The 23,677-nt window shown below is 45.7% G+C and overlaps 2 protein-coding genes across 4 annotated transcripts; one reads left to right on the top strand and one right to left on the bottom strand.

Annotated features, from left to right (window-relative positions):
- Positions 1 to 1,356: 1,356 nt before the first annotated feature.
- Positions 1,357 to 12,750, bottom strand: LOC306914454 (uncharacterized protein). Of its 2 annotated transcripts, none has more exons than XM_079491477.1 (7): positions 12,597 to 12,750; positions 7,801 to 11,608; positions 4,958 to 5,761; positions 4,176 to 4,225; positions 4,019 to 4,071; positions 3,267 to 3,599; positions 1,357 to 2,560 (listed from the first exon to the last, which is right to left on the bottom strand). In XM_079491477.1, exons 2-7 carry the CDS (start codon positions 11,380 to 11,382, stop codon positions 2,544 to 2,546), a joined length of 4,839 nt encoding a protein of 1,612 aa, XP_079347603.1. In that variant the 5' UTR covers positions 11,383 to 11,608; positions 12,597 to 12,750; the 3' UTR covers positions 1,357 to 2,543. The 2 variants fall into 2 exon arrangements, with proteins under 2 accessions (XP_079347603.1, XP_079347604.1); XM_079491478.1 differs by lacking the exon at positions 12,597 to 12,750 and adding an exon at positions 12,163 to 12,221.
- Positions 12,751 to 12,811: 61 nt separating this feature from the next.
- Positions 12,812 to 22,768, top strand: zfta (zinc finger translocation associated). 2 transcript variants are annotated; one of them, XM_079491489.1, is made up of 5 exons: positions 12,812 to 12,931; positions 14,663 to 15,181; positions 18,032 to 18,394; positions 18,654 to 19,148; positions 19,751 to 22,768. In XM_079491489.1, exons 2-5 carry the CDS (start codon positions 14,713 to 14,715, stop codon positions 20,404 to 20,406), a joined length of 1,983 nt encoding a protein of 660 aa, XP_079347615.1. In that variant the 5' UTR covers positions 12,812 to 12,931; positions 14,663 to 14,712; the 3' UTR covers positions 20,407 to 22,768. The 2 variants fall into 2 exon arrangements, with proteins under 2 accessions (XP_079347615.1, XP_079347614.1); XM_079491488.1 differs by lacking the exon at positions 12,812 to 12,931 and adding an exon at positions 12,938 to 14,112.
- Positions 22,769 to 23,677: the final 909 nt, after the last annotated feature.

Raw genomic sequence — 23,677 nt, forward strand, 5'->3', positions numbered from 1 at the left:
GTACATACTGTAAGTGTAAGCAATGTAACACCTTGCTCGGCCTCAACTCAACCGGTCACAGAACCCTCCCTCAAGACAGACGTGAACAATGCCATTTTGAAATAATGGTGGTAAATGGTTTCTATTATTCATATGCACATTGATTTGACGCCCACTGAATCAAACTCTTATTTGACCATTACCCGACCTTAAAGGGAAACTTTTCAACCTATCTTCATATTATTGGTCCTCACTTTTCTTTTTTTGAGTGGTGCAACCACTCCAAGGAACAGCAATGTCCCTATGTTTAGAGTACCAGTAGGGGCAAAAGTGGCACTGTTGTGATAGAAACAGAGAGATAGTGTTGCACTGTTGCCTGCTAATTACAGAGAGGGAGAGGTCTGCTAAATGCTAATTCCCCCACAGAGTAACTGTAATTTCTCAACCGTTTCGGACGTGGGACGGCTCGCCGGAACCGGGCTGGCACCCTGGGCACGTTCCTGTGGGTCTGGAGGTTCCGGGGACCCACCGGGGACCCCCACACAGAGTTGCACCACTCAGTTCACACGGGTGATTTTTTTCTACTCTCATAGTCATAGGAGGGCTAGGCAGTTCAGAAACCCTTCTTCCAGTGACATGTTTATAGGCATTTTTTTTGCATTGTACGTTTTCAGGAATAGAAAGTCTGCAGTTTATATTAGCTTGGATTCGCCATCGATGACGTCACTGGAAGACAGGTTTCTGAACTGCCCACAGCCCTCCTGAGACAGTAGGAAAGAAATTGTGCAATTTTCTCATGAACATTAGTGAGGACCAATTACATGAAGATATGTTGAAAAGTGAGCAAATTGTTTCTGCTTAAGGGCACTGACAAACCTGTGACATTTCAGTTTGATAATTATCCAACACAATCCACCTTCACTCACTTGGTATTTTAATTATTCTATTGACATTTGAATAACACTGCTATTTTATTTCTTGCCCCTACTGATTTTATCAGTGCAGTTACAATACATGTATTCAGTAAGCCTAATCCTTTACCGTCACGTGAAGAGTGTTTCCCAATGTTAATTGCGACGTTATCTGCAAAAGCAGATTATTCCCTCTAGCTACCTTGAACTTCACCAACAATAAGTTCACCTTGGCAACCTCTTCCAAATGCTCAGACACATCTCCAGCCACTTTCAGAGAAACAAGCATGATCTCAGACAGAAATTAGACAAATCAATGAAGCAAAATAAGTGCCATTTGCACTTCTGTTACAAATTAGTCTAAATGTATCCTGGGTGGCATTGATACATTTGCCTTTTTGGGGGAAGAGCTGCTGCAAAGCCTTCCACATTTAAGGGCCTTCTCATTGAATCATAGAACCACTGCAAAGGTACAAAAGGTTTATTAGTACCGAAAAGGCATTTGAACATTCCCTTTTAGCAGGTAAACAAGTAATCAAGTCAGAATTACATTCTTGTTGTAAGTTAAAATAGCTTGGTCAGTTTAGGATATTTACAATTTGTTATGTTTGTGTAGGCATGTTCTCTCTAGCAACATTTATCTCTCTGGCTTTGACTCTCAAAGCGTTGTGCTCAATAGGACATTTTTTTTCAGCATACAGGAGATCAAGATTTGATACAAAAACAAAGTGGAATGCATTCCTGACATAATGTGTAACATACAAATGTTCATCCATTTAACTACTCATGCAAGAAGGCCTTTGGATCTTAAATATTCACTAATGAGATCTCTAACATGGAATAACTAGCTAAATATACCAACAATGTCATTGATTGTAATTGAGGGATTCGATAAATAAGGATTAAATAAAGTTAGATTTGCATTGGCTGATTGTTCAAAAAAGAAAAAGGGTAGAATAGTTCAATCGTACAGTAAAAGATTTGGCATTTCTCAACCACGTACAGTATGAGTAATAGCATGTCATATTTACAGTGCAGAATGTTTATTTAAGGGTCAACATCATCACATGGCAAAGCTGATATGAATAGCTGGAGTATTTGTCATTCTTTAAATAGTTCAGAAAGTTACAGTGAAAAGGTAACTGAATACAAAATATCATCAAAGAACAATAGCTAAAGTTCAGTGTTTTGAAGTACAGTATGGTGCATTACTGGCTACAAAAAACATCTGCAAAACATTAGCATTAGAACCCCCAGGCATATACACAACACCCCCATGCAAAGACCCCCTAGCAAGGGAATAGAATGGTCTTGGACCTGAATACCAGCTTTTTTTCATTATCATTTGTGCAGTAAAAACTCTATACAAAAAAAACATTGTAGGAATTGTCAGCATTTTTAAAATAATAAGTTCTTTTTAAGTATTGTGCGGTGTGTGTGTGTGTGTGTGTCTGTGTCTGTGTGTGTCTGGTAATTGAGGTAAAGTTTCTTTTGTTGGTGTGTGTTCCTGATACAGCATTCACTTTCAAGTTGACCTTCTATAAAAAGGTGACCAGACTTACTGAAAATGTGTTTAATAAATAAGACAAAAGGCAAGCCGACGGTCGTTTTTTCTCTGTTCCCGTCCAGAATTCACTTACGGAGGTCTGACATTTAGTTCCTTTGTGCTTCTGAAAAACAGGCAGCAGGGGAAACATGTCAAGTCAAAATGAAAATCTGATTTTTTTGCCAGTTTACATCAAGTTGAACTGCTCTAGTATTTAGGAAATACACGACCAAGCAAAAAGTAATGCAGATGCACATGTGGGAAAATGAATCGTCAAAAGCTAAAAGCCGATCATGCTCTAGCTGCCAAAATAAAAGCCGATAAGGGTGAACACTATAATGTTGCCCATAAGAACAGCATGCCACACCTACGTTTTCATTCAGTCATTTTATAGATACAAAACTATAAATAAATACCACCAGAGTAGTACTCTAGCTCACTGGTTCTTAACATGGGGTCCAAATGGACCCTTATGGGTCTAAACACTCTAAACCTATGACAGTGTACAAATTGAACCGGATGGAGCCCATAAGACCGACCCGGATGGACCCCCTAAGAAATGTGTCACAAATATTTCACATCAAACAATTCATTTGGTGATGCGTCATTCATACAGGTTGATGCTTTCATTCGTGCCGAAAAATCAACCTTGTTTAGAGAAGTAATTGTAATAGCTTTTGTCTCATATTTTCTATTTCTTCTATTTAAATGGATGCAAATTATTCACATTAAATAAACACTCCCGGGGTATCACGACCTTCAGAGTTAAATTAATAAACTATCCAACCGAGCAAAAAAATCCACAGCTCCACCCGCCCGCCTGCCGTTACCTGCCAGGGCGCCGCCGTGCTGCCGCAGCTGGCTGGTGAAGAAGCGCTCCCGCTGGGAGACCTGCTCGTCGAAGGCCTCCAGGATGCGCCTGCGCTCCGGGGCGTCCAGGCTCAGCGTCTCCGGGTGGGCCTCCTCGATGTGGGCCCTCACCACCTGCGGGCTGTGTGAGTACTGCAGGTCACCGCACACCATGCACACCAGCAGCTGGTTGAGCGGGTCGTGGTCCATGAGGTAGCGGTTCCTCCACACGTTGTCCGAGACGGGTCCGTCTTCGCTGCTGCTGTTGTTGTTGTTGTCGTCGTACTCCGTGAACAGCAGCGAGTCCGAGTCATCTGAAGGGGGGCGTCGGGAAGGAAAACATGCAGACAGAAAGGACAATGACGGCTTTTACTATGCATTGTATGCCCTTTTATTTAAATAAAATCACACCCGTGTGAACTGGGTGACCATAGCAACCATGCTAATTTTTTGGTACGAACAGACAGACAGACAGACACGTAAACTAACAAAGCCAGTTGTAGGAGTGGTTTACACCACTCAAAAAACCTCAATCAATCAATCATCTACAATTCTACACAGTAGTACACAGTGATACAAATTTGATTTAATCAGGATTTCTTAGGAGATTTGGTGTAAAAAAAAAAAAGTAGGGGACCAAGCATAGACCCTTGGAGAACCCCGGTCAATGAAGTATGTAGGGAATACGTGGTTAAAGTGTGATCTAAAATTCAAACAAAAGTTAATACCGCACCTTCCACTGGTGCATGGTAGCTGTAGTATCCTAGTTCAGCCTCCGAGGAAGTGCTGTGAAAGACAGGGTAAAGATACGTTCACTCAGCGTCACGTATTTCAAGCTAATATTGAGCTTGAAAAGACAAAGATGTAATGCAAGAGTCACTGAGTCACACCTCATTTGCTGCTCAGAGTCCCCATAGGAGTGTTCCCACTGGCTAGAATCCTGCAGAGGTGACAGAGTAGAGGGGGATATGTCTGAGTTTGACGAAAATGTTTATAGCACAGCAATAATAATAATAACTTTCCATAGTGATACCGTACAGGCGTACACACACGTTAAAACATCAAATGTTTTTGTTAAATGGTGCATTTATATAGTACCTTTATCCAAAGTGCTTTACAGTGTGCAATACATTCACCCACTCACGCACACATTCATACACCAAGAGTGGAGGCAGCCCTGAAGGCACCTACCTGCTCATTGGGAGCAGTTAGTGGTTTAGTGTCCTGCTCAATGATAATTCGACACTAAATGCTAAACAGTTAAAGCTCTATATTATGAATATTATGATAATTGTCACTGCTATTTGTTCACCTTCAGGCTAGAGGTGTCCCCATCTCTCCAGCTCTTTAGTAAACACAAAATAGATTTTCAGGTGGGTCGCCAAATTTAATAGAATCAGGAGAGACAACCCATTTATCATCTTAAATGATATAGTGTTCCAGTTCCAATGTTGCCTGCGTGCATTTCATGTATCCTGTATGAGATCTCTTGCATGAAATTGGTATATTGACCTGAAAATGTATTTTCTGTTTATACTAAAGAGCTAGAGAGACTCCTGTTACTGAACAAACACTCCAGACGTGCGTGAGTGCGTGTGTAGAACAACTGCCAAAAGCTCGACTCTATGATCTATAATTAGTTACTACGATCCTAGATCTCTCAAAGTCTTACCTCAGTCTTCATAGCCCGGTGCTGGCCCTGGGCCGGCAGGATGGGCTTCCAGTTGTTGGGGGCTCTCTTGTGGGACAGTTCTCTGTCCCGAATGGCCTTCCTGGCTCTCTGCTCTTTCTTCTTCACCCTCCAGTACTCGCGTTTCCTCCTCAGGAAATCCTCCTCGGACTCCCCTGAAATGGGCTTTGGTGGAACCATGGTGCTGATGGGCACCAGCTTACTGGGAGACGATCCAAAACTCGGGGGAGTCTGAGGTCGAGGGCAGGGGATTTTTATGGGAGTGGATGTGCAAGAGGAAGCGTGTCCGAGGGGCTCGATGGGTTGCAGGTTCATGCTGGACAGCGGGTTGTCTGGGGGCGTGAGCACTGGGAGAGTCGGAGCCGTGTCTCTATCTGTTCTTTCTTGCACTTGAAGTGTCCACTTTCTGACTTTGGCCAGATTAGATGTTGTTTCCGGTTGGTTTTCGACCAATAATAGTCTGCCATCCATGTGGTTACTGAGCGGGGGGACAGTAGCGACACTTCGTATAGGACGTGACGTGTTGAAGGTGGGAGACGTCCGGAACGACTCAATGTTCTGCTGCTTGATGGGAGAGATGGACACACTGCTGACGGGGGGCTTGACCTGGAGTGTGTCAGGAGGCTGTCCAGTGTTCGAGGTAGTGGGGCTGACAACCAGGACAGTGGGGATGCTAGTCACTGCAGTAAGGGTCGCAGTGCTGGGCTTGACTTGGAGGGCTGGTTTGGAAGATGGACGGATGCCCTGAGCTGACTTTGCACTATTGAGGATGAATAGATTTGGAGTCTGAAAGACAAAGACAAGTTCGTTTTTCCAAACAAAATTACGTTGTTTTTTTTACAGTGACTGACACAGTCATATGACAAGGTATAATAAATTAGCATTTATGTTACTATTCAGCAAGGCAATCTAATGAATCTCAATGACAATTTTACAACCGAGCAATATTTCACCTCAATGTTTGTGTTAAGTTTTTTCAGAGCCTCTCCAAGTGAAACCCCCCCTCCCATCCTTGCTTAAACGTCAAACGCCAGAGGGGTTGTGGTGTGATGATTCAGGTTTCAGGCTCAACAGTGGCCTTTAATGGTTACATGATAAATAAACTTATTTTATTTATTAACCTTGCCCAACTAACAATTGCCCCTTCCGCTGGGTCAACTAACTGACTGAGACACAAACCTGCACTCTGACATAGCAGGTATCTACTTCAACAACCAGAACATCACAAATAATGTACACAGCATTATAAAAGAAAAGAACAATAAAATGTGTCTTGATTTAGGCAACTCTCTTCAAGCTTGAGTATCAATTATAAAAAATGAATGTCCTCCCTAGGGTTAATTTTGTTCTATGCTCCCACTGCCACCGCCATCACAGTATTGGACTAAGATTCATTTGGCTACATCTAAATTTGTGTGGAATGGGAAACGCCCACGTCTCAAACTTTCCTTGTTACAGAGGGCCAGAGCTGATGGTGGCCTTTCTTTGCCCCACTTCAAATGATACTATTGGGCTTTCACCCTTCACCCCCTTTTAAGATATTTTGACTCAACTAAAGCGTTATTCATAGTCTGATTTATCGGTGGTGAGGTGACCACCGCAACTACAACATGACGTCACAGAGCCGCGGTGAAGAGCAAACCACTGCTCTCCCCAGCTCCGGTGGTCACCTCACCACCGAAAATCCAGACTATGAATAGGCCTTAACCCATTTTGACCTGAGATCAGATTCTAAAAATCCTGACAGTTTTCTGAAAAAGCTATGTTTCTATGTCAGCCGTTCTTATCTGTGATGTTAGATCAAGAGGTTTTGTTACCACACTGTATGCTTGTATACTGTATGCTATCTTTTGTACTGTGTCCATGTCATGTATGTAGAATCATTGCTGTAAATGTTCTTGTTTGTATACAGGGCACCATTGAAAAAGAGACCCAGGTCTCAATTGGATTCCCCTGAAATAAAGGTTTCAATCAATCAATATTCTTCCATATGGTTTGGGTCAAGTGTTCTCACATTTTGGAATGTGGTTGCTGCTAAACTTTCAATACTTTTACAAATTAACATTACACCCTCTCCATATTTATTTATTTTTAAATGATGTATCCCAATTGCAATTAAATAATACCCGCATGCGTGTCTTCTTTGCTGGCGTAACAGCGGCATAGAAGATGGTTGCTACGCGTTGGAAACCTCCTCATACGTTGACATTTCACCAATGGGCTTTAACCTTTTTAGATATCTGGAGATGTCAACGGCAAGGTTACATGGAGCAAAAGAGGAAAACAATAATATTTGGTCTAGCATTGCAGATATGGTCAAGGATATGATTTAGTCTTTATTATTTTCCCATTGCACAGTGGTAGGAATCTTGGCGCAAGTGTGCATTTTGTGGCATCGTTGGTCCCGGGGGTGAGGGGTGGGTGGGTCGGATTGTTTGTTTTTGTGTTCCTTTTCTTTTGCTGTGTGTATGTGCATTACTTGTCTTGTTCTTGTGTTTTGTTTTCTTTATTCATTCATGATGTTAACATTGTTTGGTTGTGCTATTTTGTCTCAAATAAAAAACATTTGATAACAAAAAAAGAATTATAAGAGAACACAAATGTAACACAGAACGGTATTCACTGTAACTCACGAGTCACAATTGGTTACCGTAGTTACCTTTTTTGAGGGGTGCTGCTAGCCCATCCAATGCATGGCTTATGACCTTTTATCTCTCATCTACCTCATACTTATCTCTCATCTACCTCATACTTATCTCTCATCTACCTCATACTTTCTAGTATATAGAGATGCCAATTAGGCATCTCTATACGTGTTCACTCACCTGAGTGGTTTTTGGATACAGTGTTCTTCCACCGACCCGCTGTCCCGCTCCTTCTCCCTGCCTGGCCCTGGACTTCGCTCTCTGCTGTCTCTTCATCAGCCGCCAGTATTCCCTCTTCTTCTGCAGACTGTTTACGCCGCTCTCCTCTTTGATCCCAGGAGGTTGCTGATGTCGTTGTTGCAGTTGTTGCTGGTGCTGCATTAGCTGAGAGTTGTTCCGTTCGTACCGTTGACGCCGTTGTTCACACTGTTGATCTGAGGGCAGGTGGTGAAGCTTGGGGGGCTCTGGGGAGCAGCGTTGCTGATGGCCCACTCTTTTGGCCCTCAGACTCTGTGCCCGCCGGGTAGAGGATAAGAGGATAGAAGGATAAGTGGAGGTACGCAGGTTTGAGGGCGTGTTAGATGAAGATTCTGAGAGGGATGCGGTGGACGAAGGCGGAGCAGAGATCTGGGGGGAGGCCTTGGGACGTGGGGGGCGCTCGGGTGCTGGGCAAACATTTCCCTGACAATTCTTGTTTTCAAAGCTGAGGTCAGCAGCCACGGAGACCTTCTCTTCACCTCCAATCTCGTTCTTTGAGTCTTCCCCCAGCACACAGGCCTCCGTTCCAACATCAGCCGGTTCACTTTTGCACTCGCTGACCGTGCTGAGTGTCTCTTCCAGAAGTTTCTTCATGGAGGCCACGGCGAGGAGCGTGGTGGCTTGGCTGTCGGCACTCTGGGCTGGGTCGGGCTCTGCCTGGGGTCCCAGGGAAGGTGGCAATGGAGCCGGTGGGGGTTTGATATCTGGACAGATGGCTTGTTCTGGCTGAGAATTTAGGTCAACTGCTGGTGTCGAGTCTCTCTCTTGTTTTATCTCGTCTGACTGCGGTGTGGTAGGCGGCGGCGCACGATGGGGAAGAGGTTGGATATTCACTGCATGGTTAGGAACATTTCTGCTTGGCATCATATTGCTCACTCCTACATTTTGAGCCTGTGTTAATTTCTGGATCCTCCTCCTTTGCAAGGCTGCACTGACCCTAGCTTGTAATACACCCTGCTTTAACCGAGTGGTGCGCGCTGCCCTCTGCTCTCGTTTCTTCAACCTCCAATATTCCCTCTTTTTCGCCATCCTCTCTTCCTCTGTCAGCTCCGGATCCAGAGAGATCGCCACAAGTGATCGAGAGGGCTCGAGGCGGCCAGTGCTAGACACAGACATTTTCATGACGCAGCCACCCAAGCTCGGCCCTGTCGCACAGGAGAACGCACCCCGTGGCGCCGGAGGACGAGTGAGCTTGATTTGACCCGGACGCTGTATGAGCAAGGGGGGAAAACTAGCAGCGGTTTTATTTGTGCTTTCAAGCTGGCTCCTCTGTCTGCTCAAGAGCAACCTCGGGGGCTTGTTTACTCTCTGGCCTGCAAGTGGAAAGGAGACCTTCACCTGGGCTGGCTGGAGTGGAGGTGGAGGCGGGTTTCGTCTCATGGAGTCTGATAACATCACACTGTAACTAGCATTACCTCCAGGCTTAGATTGATGATGACGAGGTTGGAGATGGGGTTGTGGAGTGACATCATTACTGAGCAGGTGTAGTCCTTCAGTATTGATGGCTGCTATTGGATCTATCGGAACATGGGGAATATTAATGGTCACTGTGCCGTCCTCTTTGATGAACCCTCCGATTGTCTCGGAGGCGTGGGTGATGGTGCTTCCGGTTGGCTGAGTCACGATGTTGCAGGCCTCTGCCCTGGCTCTCCTCATGTCCTCAAGTATATGCTGGTACCGCTTCACGCGTCTCATCGTCGAATCCTTCTCCTTCAACTTGTCCTTGACCTCCTCAGACTGCTTCGCTCGCTGCTCTCGCTTTTTGATGCGCCAGTACTCGCGCCTCCTGGCCGCAGTCTGCTCTGGGCTCTCATTGGGGTTGATTCTGGGAGGGCCCGGAGCACTGAAGACTGCAGCGTGAGATGGAGACCTCCCCCTGAAGCTTCTGTGACCCAGGAAACTCCTCTGAGTTTCAATGAATCCCCGTCTGGTCATCCTACAGCGTGCGATTCCTCGATTAGTGTTATAGAATTGGAGGTGAAAGGGGAACTTCCTGCTTGGCTCTGCTGGTTGTTTCTCAACAGCATGAGGAGATGTGAGAGCTGCCTGCACCATCTTATCTACGTCTCTCTCTAGTTTCTCAACAGAATGAGGAGATGTGAGAGCTGCCTGCACCATCTTATCTACATCTGAACGTTTAATCTGAACTGCTTGTTGGTGACATGCAAGAGCTGTCCGTGTCATATTATCCACATGTGGGCTTTCTACTTTAATCTGGACTGTTTGAGCTGTCCCCGTCATCGTATCCACATGTGGGCTTTCTACTTTAATCTGGGCTGCCTGTTGGTTTTGCCCAGGTTTAAATGTCATTAGCTTAGGTGGTTGTAAACCATCATTCTCCTTCGGGACAGTTAAGCCAGCATGTTTAGGTGTGGAAACTGATACCCTGGTGTTCTTTAGCAGGCGCCCAGCATCTGTAAATGGTGTTTTAACCTTGGTTAAACAGGGTCTCTGGCCTGCTCCTCTACCAGATGATAGAGAATGAGATGGAAGGCGTTCCAGGACTGCACTGCCTGGCTGGCCCATTCTGTGCACCGTCTGCTTCTGCGGCACCACATCTGCGCTCTGTGTCCTCTCTCTAGTCTTAGCTAGCCAAGCCGCATGCCTTGCTCTCTGCTCTCGCTTCTTGGTCCGCCACAGCTCTCGGCGCTTGGCAGCTCTTTCCTCCTCAGATGCTGGGGCATCCTGCACGTTGCCAATGCCAGTGGGCTTCTTGGTGGTGACTGAGGCACTCTTTCTTCCTAATTGAGGTTTTGCGTTGGCCGGCCTGCCCTCTGCTTTGAAAGGAACAGGGGAGCACAAAGAAGACACAAGCATCACGCCTGTGGCAACACTGGTGGTTAAAGGTTCGGATTGTATGCAGATGGCGGCTTGAGCCGTAGGCTGTGCTTTGGGCATCGACACACCCTGCACAACCACACGCCTTTGTTGCGGTGTCACTTTGGAGGAGCTGCCATTGATAATAGTCACTTTGCCCTGTGGTTGGCATGGTGCAGAGTTGGGGGGTTGCACCATCACCCTGACTGGAGGCACTGGGGAGGGACTGCTGAGCAGAGCTCGACTGGGTTTGGATGAGGTAATGGATCTGCTCACTAGACCGCCAGTTGATAGGCATTTTACTACGTCCACCACATCAGATTTCACCTTTTTGCTCTGACTGTTTTCCACTGAGATCTTACTCACTCCATTTCTACTAGACGCTGGAGATATATTAACTTTTGGGGGGCCATAGCTTTTCTGCAGTGGGGGAGAAGAGACAGTCATGGAACTTGATAAACCGGAACACGATACCAAAGAGACATTTCTGGGTTGTTGAGATCTTTCCTCTTGTGTGGCTTGTCCCTGCGTCCCCCTACTCCCTGACAGCCGGGCCCGCTGCTCTCGTTTCTTATTTCGCCAGTATTCCCTCTTATTGGCGAGGGTGGCATCATCAAACTCTGAGGCGGGTCTGTAGCGCTGGGATATTAAACTGCGATTCTCCTCTTTGCATTTTGTGGGTGGCATGCTCCTGGTCGCTTGTACAGCCCTGCCAGCTCTAAAATACCAGGAAGCTCTTCATTCGTCCATTCAATTCAGTTCATCTCCTCAGTGCTAGTCAGTCCAGCATTCTCCAGGGGAAAGTGCAGTCCACTTACATGTTGTGAGCTAACACATTGTGTTGTAATAGATGTTTTCGCTCTGCCCAGCCAGCTGCCAAATCTCTCAGACATCACATCAGCATGGAGAAGTTCTGCGGGAGGAGTAATACATTTTATTAGGCTAGTGCTTTCTGAGCCATTGCAACAAATGCTTCAAAGAAATGTGGATTTTGGTGTAGACTAGGTTTAAATTATTTAAATTGTATACAAATCTAAAGCTAAATCTCTGTATACGTTATTTTCTCATGCATAATGTAGTGCTATTAAAGAAGCAATACATCCAGATTAGCTCTTAATATGCAAGCACGTTTACAGTATATTCAGCAGTCCTATAGGCTATAATATAATCGGCTACAGTACCCCGTCCCCTAGTCATAAATGGTAAGACAAAACGTTTAACAAATCAAACAAAACAAATCAAAAACCTGATTTCGCATCTAGGCCTATATGTAATTCAACATTTTGTGTTGAATCCGTTGAAATCCGTACGTGTGACAACAGAAAACGGGATAAAATGCACGCACCGCGGAGCTTCACCATAAATCAACGTTTCAATTTATGATAGTCGAATATTGTTCGTACACGGTTGGAGATACTTTATCAGTGTCACAAAACGAGCACATTTGAAGGAAAAACAAACACATACTGCAGCCAAAATGTGTGTTTAAGTGGCGGCATGTTCTACAACCAGGAAGGAAGCGGAATGACACTGTCTCTTTAAACCTGTCCCTTTCTATCACAAATTATATCTGTCGAGAGAGCCATTTTTCATTCTTTATTCTATTTACGTTTGATTAAAACGGCAATGTAAGCGCAACCAGCCGTTGGGCAAATGGGAAATATATGCATAAAAACCGATTTATTTGATGCGTTTGAGCGCAAATCGTGCCTAAAGCGCTGTCTCCGGCGCACACACACAATGGACAAGAAGATCTTCCTTCTCTGTGTCCACACGGACTGGCGCCTGTCTGTGTCTGCTATGTCTGTCTAAATGAGACCCAAAAAACCCCGTAAAGGCGAGCTCACATCAACGCGGGACGCCCGAAAACATGTGGAAAAAAAACATGCACACGCATTTACCTTTTTAGTTACCACCTAACTTTCCGGGACAGTTTGTGGAGGGTTTGGAAATGGACAGATAGTCGGCCAGGACACTGCAGCTACTTTCCGCCAGGCAGGCAGCCTTTTCTCTCTCTCCCTCTCTGGTGTAGCTGCCTTGACAACGCAGTGAAAAGTACCAGGATGTGGGACCGTGTGTGTGTGTGTGTGTGTGTGTAAACTGCGTGGCGTGGACATATACAATACTATTTACTACCGTGTCGACCAGGGGCCCTGTTTATTACGAAATGCATAGAAAATGACCTGAGAATAACCGGGAGAAAACGACGACTACTACTACTGATAGCTGCTCATTTGTGAGTTCATTTAGGATTTTTATGCACACAGCATAATAGTATAGGCTCAGAATGAGACAAATTCAACTACACTTCACAGTAAATTGTTCTTCTAAATATATTTATGATTGATACACTAAACCGAGCACACGTTTGTATAAATTAAATACGGTCAAATCATAGCAGACTATTACTGTTCAGTTAATTGCAGCAAGTATGTTGTTGTTCCAAGTTGGAACATTTGGACAAAGGTCCATTGATTTATTATGTTGTTTTAAAAAAGTTGGCCTAGATTGACTTTTGGAGATTTGTTTAGAATCGTTACGATTCAATGCAAAGGCATAGATCTATGATAGATGGACATGATTCAGTTTGGTTGTTTTGAGCATTATGCTCTGCACAGTAGACTGTGTTTTAATTAATGGTTCGCTGATGATATTAAACACACCACGTTGAAAGGGGGGGGGGTTGTTTGTTTTTGACCTGCTTATGAGATTGTGAGTATTTAGGCCTGGTCCATCTGGCCCCCGGGTGCGCGTGTCCGTGCCCGTGAAAGCCGCTACTGTCTCTTTAAATTTACCCAGGAGCCCCTTAAGGAGCCCCAGGGGCCCCTAGTACGGCTCCCCACCCTGAAGACAAGCAGAGCCTTAAAATACATTACTGGAGAGAGGCCCGCTTAGAAAACCAACCTCCACACAAACAAGAAGAGCCCCACACCCGCGGACCCCGGACGTACACACGGACAAGGAGAGCGACTGAGAGACCCGCGGTGTGTCGATCCATATGAAAAGTTAAGTTGGCTCCAGAGGAGCGGGGCGGCTGGGCTGGCTGGCTGGGCTGGGGGGGACGAGAGGGGCACACACATACAACACAGCACGGTGTGGTGTGGTGGGGACGGTCCACCAGTCCGCCTGCCTGCTGCGAAACGCATGCAAGCAAGGCTAGTATAGCCCCGCCGAATGTTCCTTCCAACATGCTCTCCCCGCTCGCCGCCGCTGCTCTGTGAAGGCGAATTGAAGGCGCAATCAAACACAGTGAGCCGCTGCTCGCCCAGGATATGGAAGAGAAAGAGACGGGGGACACTAGCAGCGAGCCCGTGGACCCACAGTGTGCTGAGCAGACAGATCTGGTCTCATTAATAATAAGCGGAGAGGAGGAAGCGACGCAAGAGGAGATTGACTTGGGACACTGTTCCGCAGGAGGTAAAGAATACTGTGTAAAAAATACATGTGCGTGTTTTTTTTGTTTTTTGTTTTGGGAGCCTGGAGTCGGTGTCAAAGCCACGACGACCGCCCGACAGCCATTGTCACAGAGTTAATCCGTGTCATGGACAATGGCATGTAACAGCATGGCCCCTTGTCTCAGTGGCTCCTATAAACAAAGGGTAAATAGCGTGCTGGCAGGCTGACTGTGATGCACAGTCGCCACCCAGCGGAAACCAGCGGCGAGTCCCCGCCCCTTGGCTACAATGTACGCGGAAACAGTCAGAATATATAAGAACTAAATTATTGCACATCTCAACATGTCTTTACAAATCTAATTCCCTAACAGTTGCTTCCTTGATTAATTGTAACGCTATTGAATTATGCATTCAGTGGCAGGTTATTACACTGTTAATACAGTGCATTGACAATCCTGTGCATGCTTTGGTCAGATGTGTTATGTGTACTGTGCCCTGAGAATGTGGACACATCACACATGTATACAAACTGCCGTATATCAACATTGCCTGTTGTTTCCCTTGTCCCACAGAGGAGGAAGGTCTCACCAATGGCCACGTGGAGGATGACTCCCATGGTGACATGGTCACGCCCATAAGCTCTCCACAGACCAGCTACTGGAGCGTCACAGAGGACCCCGACCAGCCCCTGCTCCTGTCGGCCATCGCCGGGCCCTCGGGCCGAAAGCCCAGGGTCCAGCGAGCGTCGCGGCCAGGCCTCAGCCGCATCCCGGGCCGCGACCACCGCCGCTACTACCACGAGTACTGGCGGAGCGAGTACCTGATGGACTTTGACCCGCGCCGCCACGGCATGATCTGCATGGTGTGCGGCAGCTCCCTGGCCACCCTCAAGCTCAGCACCATCAAGAGGCACATCAGGCAGAAGCACCCGGACTCGCTGCTGTGGAGCACCGCCGACAAGGAGGTGATCCGCTCGGGCTGGGAGAGCCACCTGAGCCTGGAGGGGGGCCAGAGGCCGTTCGGCTCCCCCGCGGACGAGCCCCCACCTCTGACGGATGACCAACTGCTAGACTCTGCCCAGCACCCCTCTGGTGGGTATAGGCCAGTCATTCTCAATCTCTCTCTCTTCTTTTTTTTTTTTTTTTTACTTAAAAACTTTATCCCATGATTTTGTAACCCATTTTTCACCCAAAGTGCGGCCCGTGGGCCAAATGTGGGCCTGGGCCAAATTTTATAAGACCGGCAGCTTCATATCTGAATAGAGGGTATGTACATGGATAAAGTGAGTGGCAAATCAAGTGGTAAAGTGAGTTTAACGTTGTTTAACACAATCAGATGGGACTTTTCTGTTTGGATGTATGGGTATCACCCTTTTGAAACCCCCCTGGCCTAAGATGTGAATCCTGGGCGCTACTCTCCCTCTGCCAACCTGGTGAGGGCCCCGAATTAAGCTCATGCTTCCTTCGAGCATGAGGAGTGAGCTGGAGGCCGCTTCTTATCACCTGACAGGGGGAGTTTCCCCGGGAGGACGTAATGTGTGGAAGGAACACGTTATTCCAACCAGTTCCTTACCAGTTCCTTTCCCTCACCAGGGGGAGGCAGTATAGATACCAGGATTACTGCATGTTTACTGTTTACTGCATGTTTAATGTTAGGCCAGATGCCCATTTGACATCACGTTTTATCTCAGAGACGCCGAATAGACTGTAAAGACCGTACGTGAACCTTTGGTTCTCCTAACTATCAGTAATTTAGCTGGAGACCCCCTAGAAAACATCCAAGGACTTCTGAGGGTCCCCAGACCCCACATTGAGAAACAGTGGGTATAGGCGGCCTTGTGGGGGAGGCAGCTTAGCTATTGATAGGCGGGGAATTTTCAGCATCTCACACTTGGTGGCAGTATGAGGCTACCTCATGATAAGATGGTGCTTGAGGAGGGCTGTCTGTGTGCCATTATGTGGGAGAGGACGATGACTCAGTGCTCCAGTGCTGATGTGTAGGGGTGGGAGGGATGCAGCCTGGACGTTAAGGTAGACTCTTTACACATAAATGGCAATAACAGTTATATCATCACATCACCATAAAAATATATGATTACTGTATACACTATGAATTAATTTGATATTCAGCTATATTTACTAAGATAATATTGTTTCTTTTTTATGTACATTTTGGGGGGGTTTTCCGCCTTTATTTCGATGGAACAGTGGAGATTGACAGGAAACAGGAGATATTGTCAGGGAGGTCTGTCCACTGGGCCCGGGAATCGACCCTGGGATAGCTGTCCGGCTGCACCAGAGCATATATGTGGTAGTATGTGCCTTAACCACTCAGCCATCGGCAACCCCATAATATTGTTTTTAAAAGGGTTTCAAATTGGGGGGGAAAAGGAACTGTATTTCCACATTTCCACAATTCTAAGATGTAACAGAATAATGCTGCGGACACAGTCCCCTCATAACAGCTGCGCTCAAGAACCATATTTTGTTTTCTTCCTTCCCAGAGTAAAGACACACGTTAGCAGCCTGTAACTATTTTATGTCACGAATTAGAGTAGAGGTTAGCTTGCCTCTGGCTTGGCTGCGTGCTTCAACAAACAAACAAACACAGTTTGCAGTGTTCACACTGCAGGTTGATTGGGGCATGTGTTCTTCAGGGGGTAAATCTGGGGGAGAGAGGATGAACCTCCATGTGTGTTAAAGGACCACTTCACCACTTTTCAACCTATCTTCATATAATAGGTCCTCACTAATAATCATGAAAAAATGGTGCAATCTTTTTCTACTCGGTCTGTGTCTCATAGGAGGGCTGTGGGCAGTTCAGAAACCGTCTTCCAGTGACATCATCGATGGGGAATACAAGCTAATAGAAACTGCAGGCTTTCTAGTCCTGAAAAGTTGCAATGTGAAAATGGAAGCCATCGTTCTCACGATAATGAAAATCGAAATATTTTTGTAAAAAAATCTTGTTTAAAAAAAAAATCTGCCTAATGATGATGTCACTGGAAGACGGTTTCTAAACTGCCCACAGCCGTCCTATGAGACACAGACTGAGTAGAAAAAAATCGTGCCATTTTTTCATGATTATTAGTGAGGACCTATTATATGAAGATAGGTTGAAAAGTGGTGAAGTGGTCCTTTAAGCTCCCCCAGTGAAACTCCTCACTGTCAGGTTTTAAGAAGGTGTTGACTCCATGTGTATCAGAGGAGATGTAGTATACTACTTACACCCACCAGCTCAGTGGCCTTAAGTTGTGAGTCCACCATGAGATTGGGAGGTCGACGTTCAATCGGTGCCGTGTCATTAGTCCGACGGATCATTATTCAGTTGGTCCGACTTGCGCACAATTACTAACCCTAACCGCACGCGAAGCCACGTAGTCGGAGTAATGGGATGTCATAGTTATGGGCAGTCCACGTTCAATCCCCGGCCGAGTCATACCAAAGACTATACAAATTGTACCCAATGCCCCTCTGCTTGGCACTCATCATGGGGGTAAGTCCCTGCTTTATACTGTACTAGCGTCATGTCCTGGGGGGGTATTTGTACATCATGCTAGTCACGCAAAGGACACAGGAGATACTGTAGACCCTGAACTATGGACCACATGGCTCGGGAACTGTTGGTTCTCAAGGCTATTATACACCCTTCCTGGGACAACAGTTGGGGTTGGTCACAACAGGAACCACAGCACACAGAGGAAATTAACTGCTAACTTTGGGAAAAGGCAAAAATGCAAAAACAAAAAGGGAAATGAAAAGGGAAACAATTTCAGATTAGAGAAACTAAAAAAGAGAAACACAGTCACTATATTTCATTTTTTGAATAAAATAAACATGTATAGTGACTGTGTTGCAGGTAATGCCACATTGTAAGTCATACAGGTTTTTGTGTATAATTTAACTATATTCAAATGATGTGCTGCCCTCGCTTCTCTGCAGAGCACCTAGACGCCATGACTCCCCAGCACCATCCGCAGCCTCCCAGCATGTCCCCCGCCTCCATGGTGGGAGCTGGGGAGGACCCCCCGCAACCCCACGAGGAGGAGGAGGCCCCGCCGGGCCCCTCGGCCCAGACCTTGGAGCGCTACCTGAATGACTCGCTGCACGCTTGGTTCCGCCAGGAGTTCCTGATGGAGTACGAGGCCGAGCCGGGACGCCTGGTGTGCATGGTGTGTGGGGCCCAGCTGCCCTCGCTTCACCTGGACCACATCAAGAGCCACGTGCTGGACACCCACCCCAACTCTCTGGTTTACAGCTCAGAGGAGAAGCACTGCATCCTGCAGGCGTGGGCCCAGACTCACGGTGAGAACGGGACAGGCTATCAATTTCATTGATTGTATTAAAAAATTTAAAGATTGAATCAAAAATGGTCAATTTGAGATGAATGTCATTATAGCATGTCAATATAATATTGACATGCTATCTACATGATGTGTTGACATGTTCAGTACACTACATATTACAAGAATATGTACAGAATGATAGAAACGATGTTCCATGACATCTGTATTATATCTGCTCGTACTAATCTTGATCAATTCCCCACTCTGCCCCATATCAGAAGAATCGGACGACTTCATCAAGTCAGAGTCCAACACCAAAGACACCGGCGACGCTGGGGTGCACCTTTATCCTGCTCTTAACGACATGGAGGCCCTCCGGATGAACTCTGCCCTGCACCCGCAGGGGGAAGAAGGCGCCTTAACTCAGGACACTGGTCTTATAGGCGAGGACGGCATGACCGGCATCAGACCCGCAGAACAGGGACCTCAGCCTCTCCGCAAACTAAAATCTCCCAAACCCAGGAAGAGGCGCCTGCTCGGAGGCAACCCCTGGCGGCTGCGCCTTGACTATATGGTGGCGTACGGACCTCAGGGCCGCGGGACCTACTGCATGGTCTGTTCCCAGGTCCTGCCCGAGGCCAAGGTCTGCACCTTCCGCACCCACATCCAGAATATTCACCCGGAGACCATCACCCTGACTAGGCAAGAAAGGGAGGCCATGGCCGCAGCCTGGACCAAATATTACCCCGCAGACGGCACACAGATCAAACAAGGTAAGAACGGGTAGAAGGGCTGTCCCCTCACAGTCGAATAATCACTTTGCCTTACTCAATCAAGACTGACTTTGTTAGTTAGTTACTCTATTTGTATGTTTTTTTCCATGCTGAATAAATAATTTGTGTTGAATTTTATTTATATCTTTATTACGAGCACATCTCTTGTAGCACATCTGTCAGTCTACAAGCTGTAAACACTACAGCTTGTGGGGAAGGGCTGTAAGCAGCTTGTAGACTGGCGATTTAATAATTTCCAAAGTTCTGAATTTAGAAAATGTGCCCAAAATAGGGACACCAGGTATTATATGATTATATAACTAATTAGTCAACATTCCTACAGACCATTATTTATTAGTCAACTAAGATTATATTTAGTCGAAGACAGCCCTACCTGGTAGCATTTTAACAGCTCAAAGCTACTAGGTACTATTTTCAGAGTTTGAAGATAGAAAAATGTGATTTAGCTGCATGTGACAGAAAGAGGGCAGCTTTGCTGGCCTAGTAAATGAGCAAGTGTGTGAAACTAAAGGGATTTTTACTTGATTCAGCTGTTAACACTAGTGGTCCCTGATAACACTCGCCCTTCCCCACGTTCGCAGAGGTCACCCAGAGTGAAACCACAGCTTTTGACGCAGCGGGAGAGATTAAGGAGCAGAGCTCCCAAAACGCAGAGACACCCAGCAAAATGGTGAAAAGGGAGGAGGGGGAGGAGGAGGATAGTGCGAGTGGAGAAAAGGGCAAAGCCAAGGAAGGGGCCGCCATGCCGGCACGCCACAGCCACTACCCCGGGAAAGACCAGCGACGCAACTACCAGGTCCGCTGGCGCATGGAGTTCCTCATGGACTACGACTGCCGCCGACATGGGCTCATCTGCATGGTGTGTGGGGCCACCCTGGCCACACTGAAGGTCAGCACCATCAAGAGGCACATCCAGCAGGTCCACCCCCATTCCCTGTATTTTGGCCCAGATGAGAAGCAGCAAGCTCTGCAGAGCTACAACCAGACCGCCCTGCACTTCATCCACTCCGATGACTGCTTCTCCTCCCATGACCACGGGTATACTGCGCCAGAACAGACCCTGGAGCAATTGTGCACGGCACCGGAGCAAACCCTGGGGCAATTGGAGCAGACCCTGGGGCAATTGGAGCAGACCCTGGGGCAGACCCTGGGGCAATTGTGCGCTGCACCGGAGCAGACCCCGGGGCAATTGTACAATTCTGCACCGGGGGAGACACCGGAGCAATTTGGCACTTAAGTCAGATTTGACACTTTGTCTGAAAATCTGTTGTTTTCGGCGAGTGATGCCATCGTATGATGCCGTTTAAATTAGGCTTTAGGAGGTGGCAGGCCTCTCTTGCTCCCTTCTGTGGCCCCTGCTCAGAAATGACCGTGCTTGGTCTGTCTTGATCCGAGCGTGTTGCTGAGGCACAGGCCAAGTGAGGTGTTGAGCAGCGCCTCTCAACCTGTTTTGTTACTGCAATCTGAACTTAGCATTGTGGAATGTATCGTAGCTGTCAGGCAGAAACCTTACTTTTCAGGACATGTAAAAAATAACCTGTGTTCCAAATATGGATCTAATGTACCGTAGTTATTATTTCAAGCTCTTGTTAATACTTTTCATTGGTTAAATGTTTATAATACCCACAATCCACAAACAGACTTAACCACTTTCAACCTGCCGTCCTGCCGAGCATTTTCAAAAATGGAGAAAATGGCAGATTCACAAGCTCATAGCCTGTGGCATCGTGATACATTGTGAGCATGTAGATTGACTATTGTCTCTACTTTTGCATGCCGTTGTCATACAATGAAGTATAAAATTGGGGGTTAATTTATGAAAATACAAACAATTATATTAAATATTGAGAAAAACGGTTTCTGCCCGACAGCGATGATTAAAATAATATAGTTCTATTAATGTACACTTTTTTTTTTTTTAAACTGACACACTGGTTGAGTTACATTGCTCTAGACTAGAGCATTGTAGGCTCGCTGAAGGTAAAGTTAATCTCAAGCCATCCAGGTTATACCTACGATCTTTTCAGGTTCTTGTGTAGGGGAGACGAACACAGGTGGGTTGATTGTGACCAAGGCCTGCAAGTCTGAACGTTCTCAGGAACTTAGAACAAGAGGCGTTTGGCAAGGCCGACGTGATGTTTGGTTTAAGATGAGTCTGAAGGCAACGCAGCACTTTTTGTCCACAAAAGAAAAAGACTAAATCCTTAGCTTTCCTTCTGTGTAGAGATAATTGAATGAAAGTGTGTTTTTGAAGTTTATTGCTTAAGACAATGAATGCCACAATGCAGTTGGTGATTTAAACTCTTCATTTTCTTTGTTTACAACAGGGGAAACGGCCTTCCCTTTATTTTCATGCGTTTGAATGAGGTAATTTGTCGGTGTGTAATATGCACCATGCCATGGTTGTTGCTACACTGGCCTGCATCCATTCCCAACTGTCAATAGTTCATCCTAGCTAAAAGCTGGCACAAGAAATCTATGTAAATATGTGGACATTTGTAATATTTCTTTCTTTAATACATGCACTTTTATGCATCCTGGTTTATACAAAAGTTTGTAGCTACGCCCAACTTTTCTACTTTGTTGAAGAAGTGATGCCAGATGCCGTTTTGCATGGAACTCTACATTCGTGCACGATTGTCGGGACGTTCGTCGCTCACGGCTGGATTAACAGTTCGCTGGGTTTTTCATTTCACGTTAATCACAGTGAAACCATTTATCCAGTTTCATTTTTGTTGTCAGCAGTTTACATGCTATGTATCTGTCTCACCCATTGTTCCAAATGTTATGCAACAAAACAAGAATACCTTCAAAATGACTTAAATGACCACTTTCTGCCAAATAACTTGGCCACAGAAGTTTGACTTATTCACTCAACAAAATGCACAACTCAGGGATTAGCCGTTTTCTGTTCCTACTCTCATTCAAGGATCCTTTCTTTAAGTAACAGTTATAGGCTGTTGATAATGTTCTAAAAGCTGTTTGATTGAAACATCAAATTGAATATGACATTTACCCTGGAACATTAACAGGAAAATCACTGTAATTTGCGTGTGTCCAAACTGCATCTTTTGAAACTGAGAAGTGTTTTTTTTTACATAGTAGAAAAAAGACTGCCCAGTGCGCCCACACAAATCCTCTTCTAAAAAAAGGTGCTCTACCACACTGTGCCAGTAGAAGTAAGAAATGGAGTATGCAGTCTTTAGAAATAATGGCTCTTGTATCAGACTCTTAAAATGTTTTCTAACCAGCACTTAATTTAAAACCTGAAGTAAATTACAGCTGAATGAACGATTAAAATAGTTTGCTACAATTTGAACATGTTCACCTTTGTGCATACATGCTGTTTGAAAGTGTCTGGTGGGGAGGCACGTTAAAAACATCCCCAAGGAGGTACTTGTGGCATAAGTAACTTACACAGGATGAGATGTGATGGCTCCTAGTTCATTGTCGGATCGTCACTCCTTTACTTATTTCTGCTCATGCTTTTCGGTTATCTACTTACGCTTATTTATCACGATCCTGTACATGGTGAAGCATTTCATGACATAAGCATTTTCTCCTCAATGATCCCTGTAATAAACAACAGATTGAGCTTGTATGTGTGCAGTATATACATTTGTATTTCTGTGTGCGGACTGCGGTGAAGTTTTGTACTGTACAGGGCAGAACTGGAATGCCCCCTAAAATACTCATGTCAGCACTAGTCCTGGGGGACACATGGAGTTCGGGGCTCGTCCACAAAACCCTGGTCCCCCGATATTCATTATTAAGGAATAGTGTATAAACTATGTAATCTGAGGATCCTTGTTAGACTGGCAATCTAACAACCCATCCCCCTTTGCTTTACCCGCCATGCCCAATGAAATGGTACAGAGGAATATTTCCATATTTATCCATGGACCACTGATTCCATTACGTAACAGCACGTATGCACGAATTGAGTTGTCATGTCTACAGCTGACCTTTAATAGTTCATGATTTTTTCAACATGGTGGCTGTCTAAAATTAGAACATGTTAATCCTCTACTGAAAACACCATTCCCGTCCTGCAACTGGCAGCAGACATGCAACTCAAATCTTATTTGAATACATTTGATCATCTCGGGGTGCTGTGGTGGCTCAGTCAGTCGCCGGATGTGTCACATCATCGCTGTCAGCAGAAAGTTCAGAATGGTTCTTTCAGGTAATTTAAAAAAAAGAACCTGCAATATTATGTTCCAATGGATACAAAGTAGTAATTTAGTCACATGCTCTTGTTAATATTTTTCATTGGTAACTGGTAAGTATTTATTATGAAATCCACAGACTTAACCACGTTCAACTGGCATCCCCATTTTGGGTATGTCATAGGCAAAAGATAGCCTATCTACAAGCTCACGACATGCACTATGAACTTGTAGATTATTGTAGGTTATTTCTGCTACTTTTGCACAAAACACTAAGGCGACAATAACATTCAGGAGCAGCAATCAGCAATTTGGACCTCATGACCTCTTATGTAAAAC

This window comes from Electrona antarctica (assembly GCF_951216825.1).
Source record: "Electrona antarctica genome assembly, chromosome: 21".
NCBI lineage: Eukaryota > Metazoa > Chordata > Actinopteri > Myctophiformes > Myctophidae > Electrona > Electrona antarctica.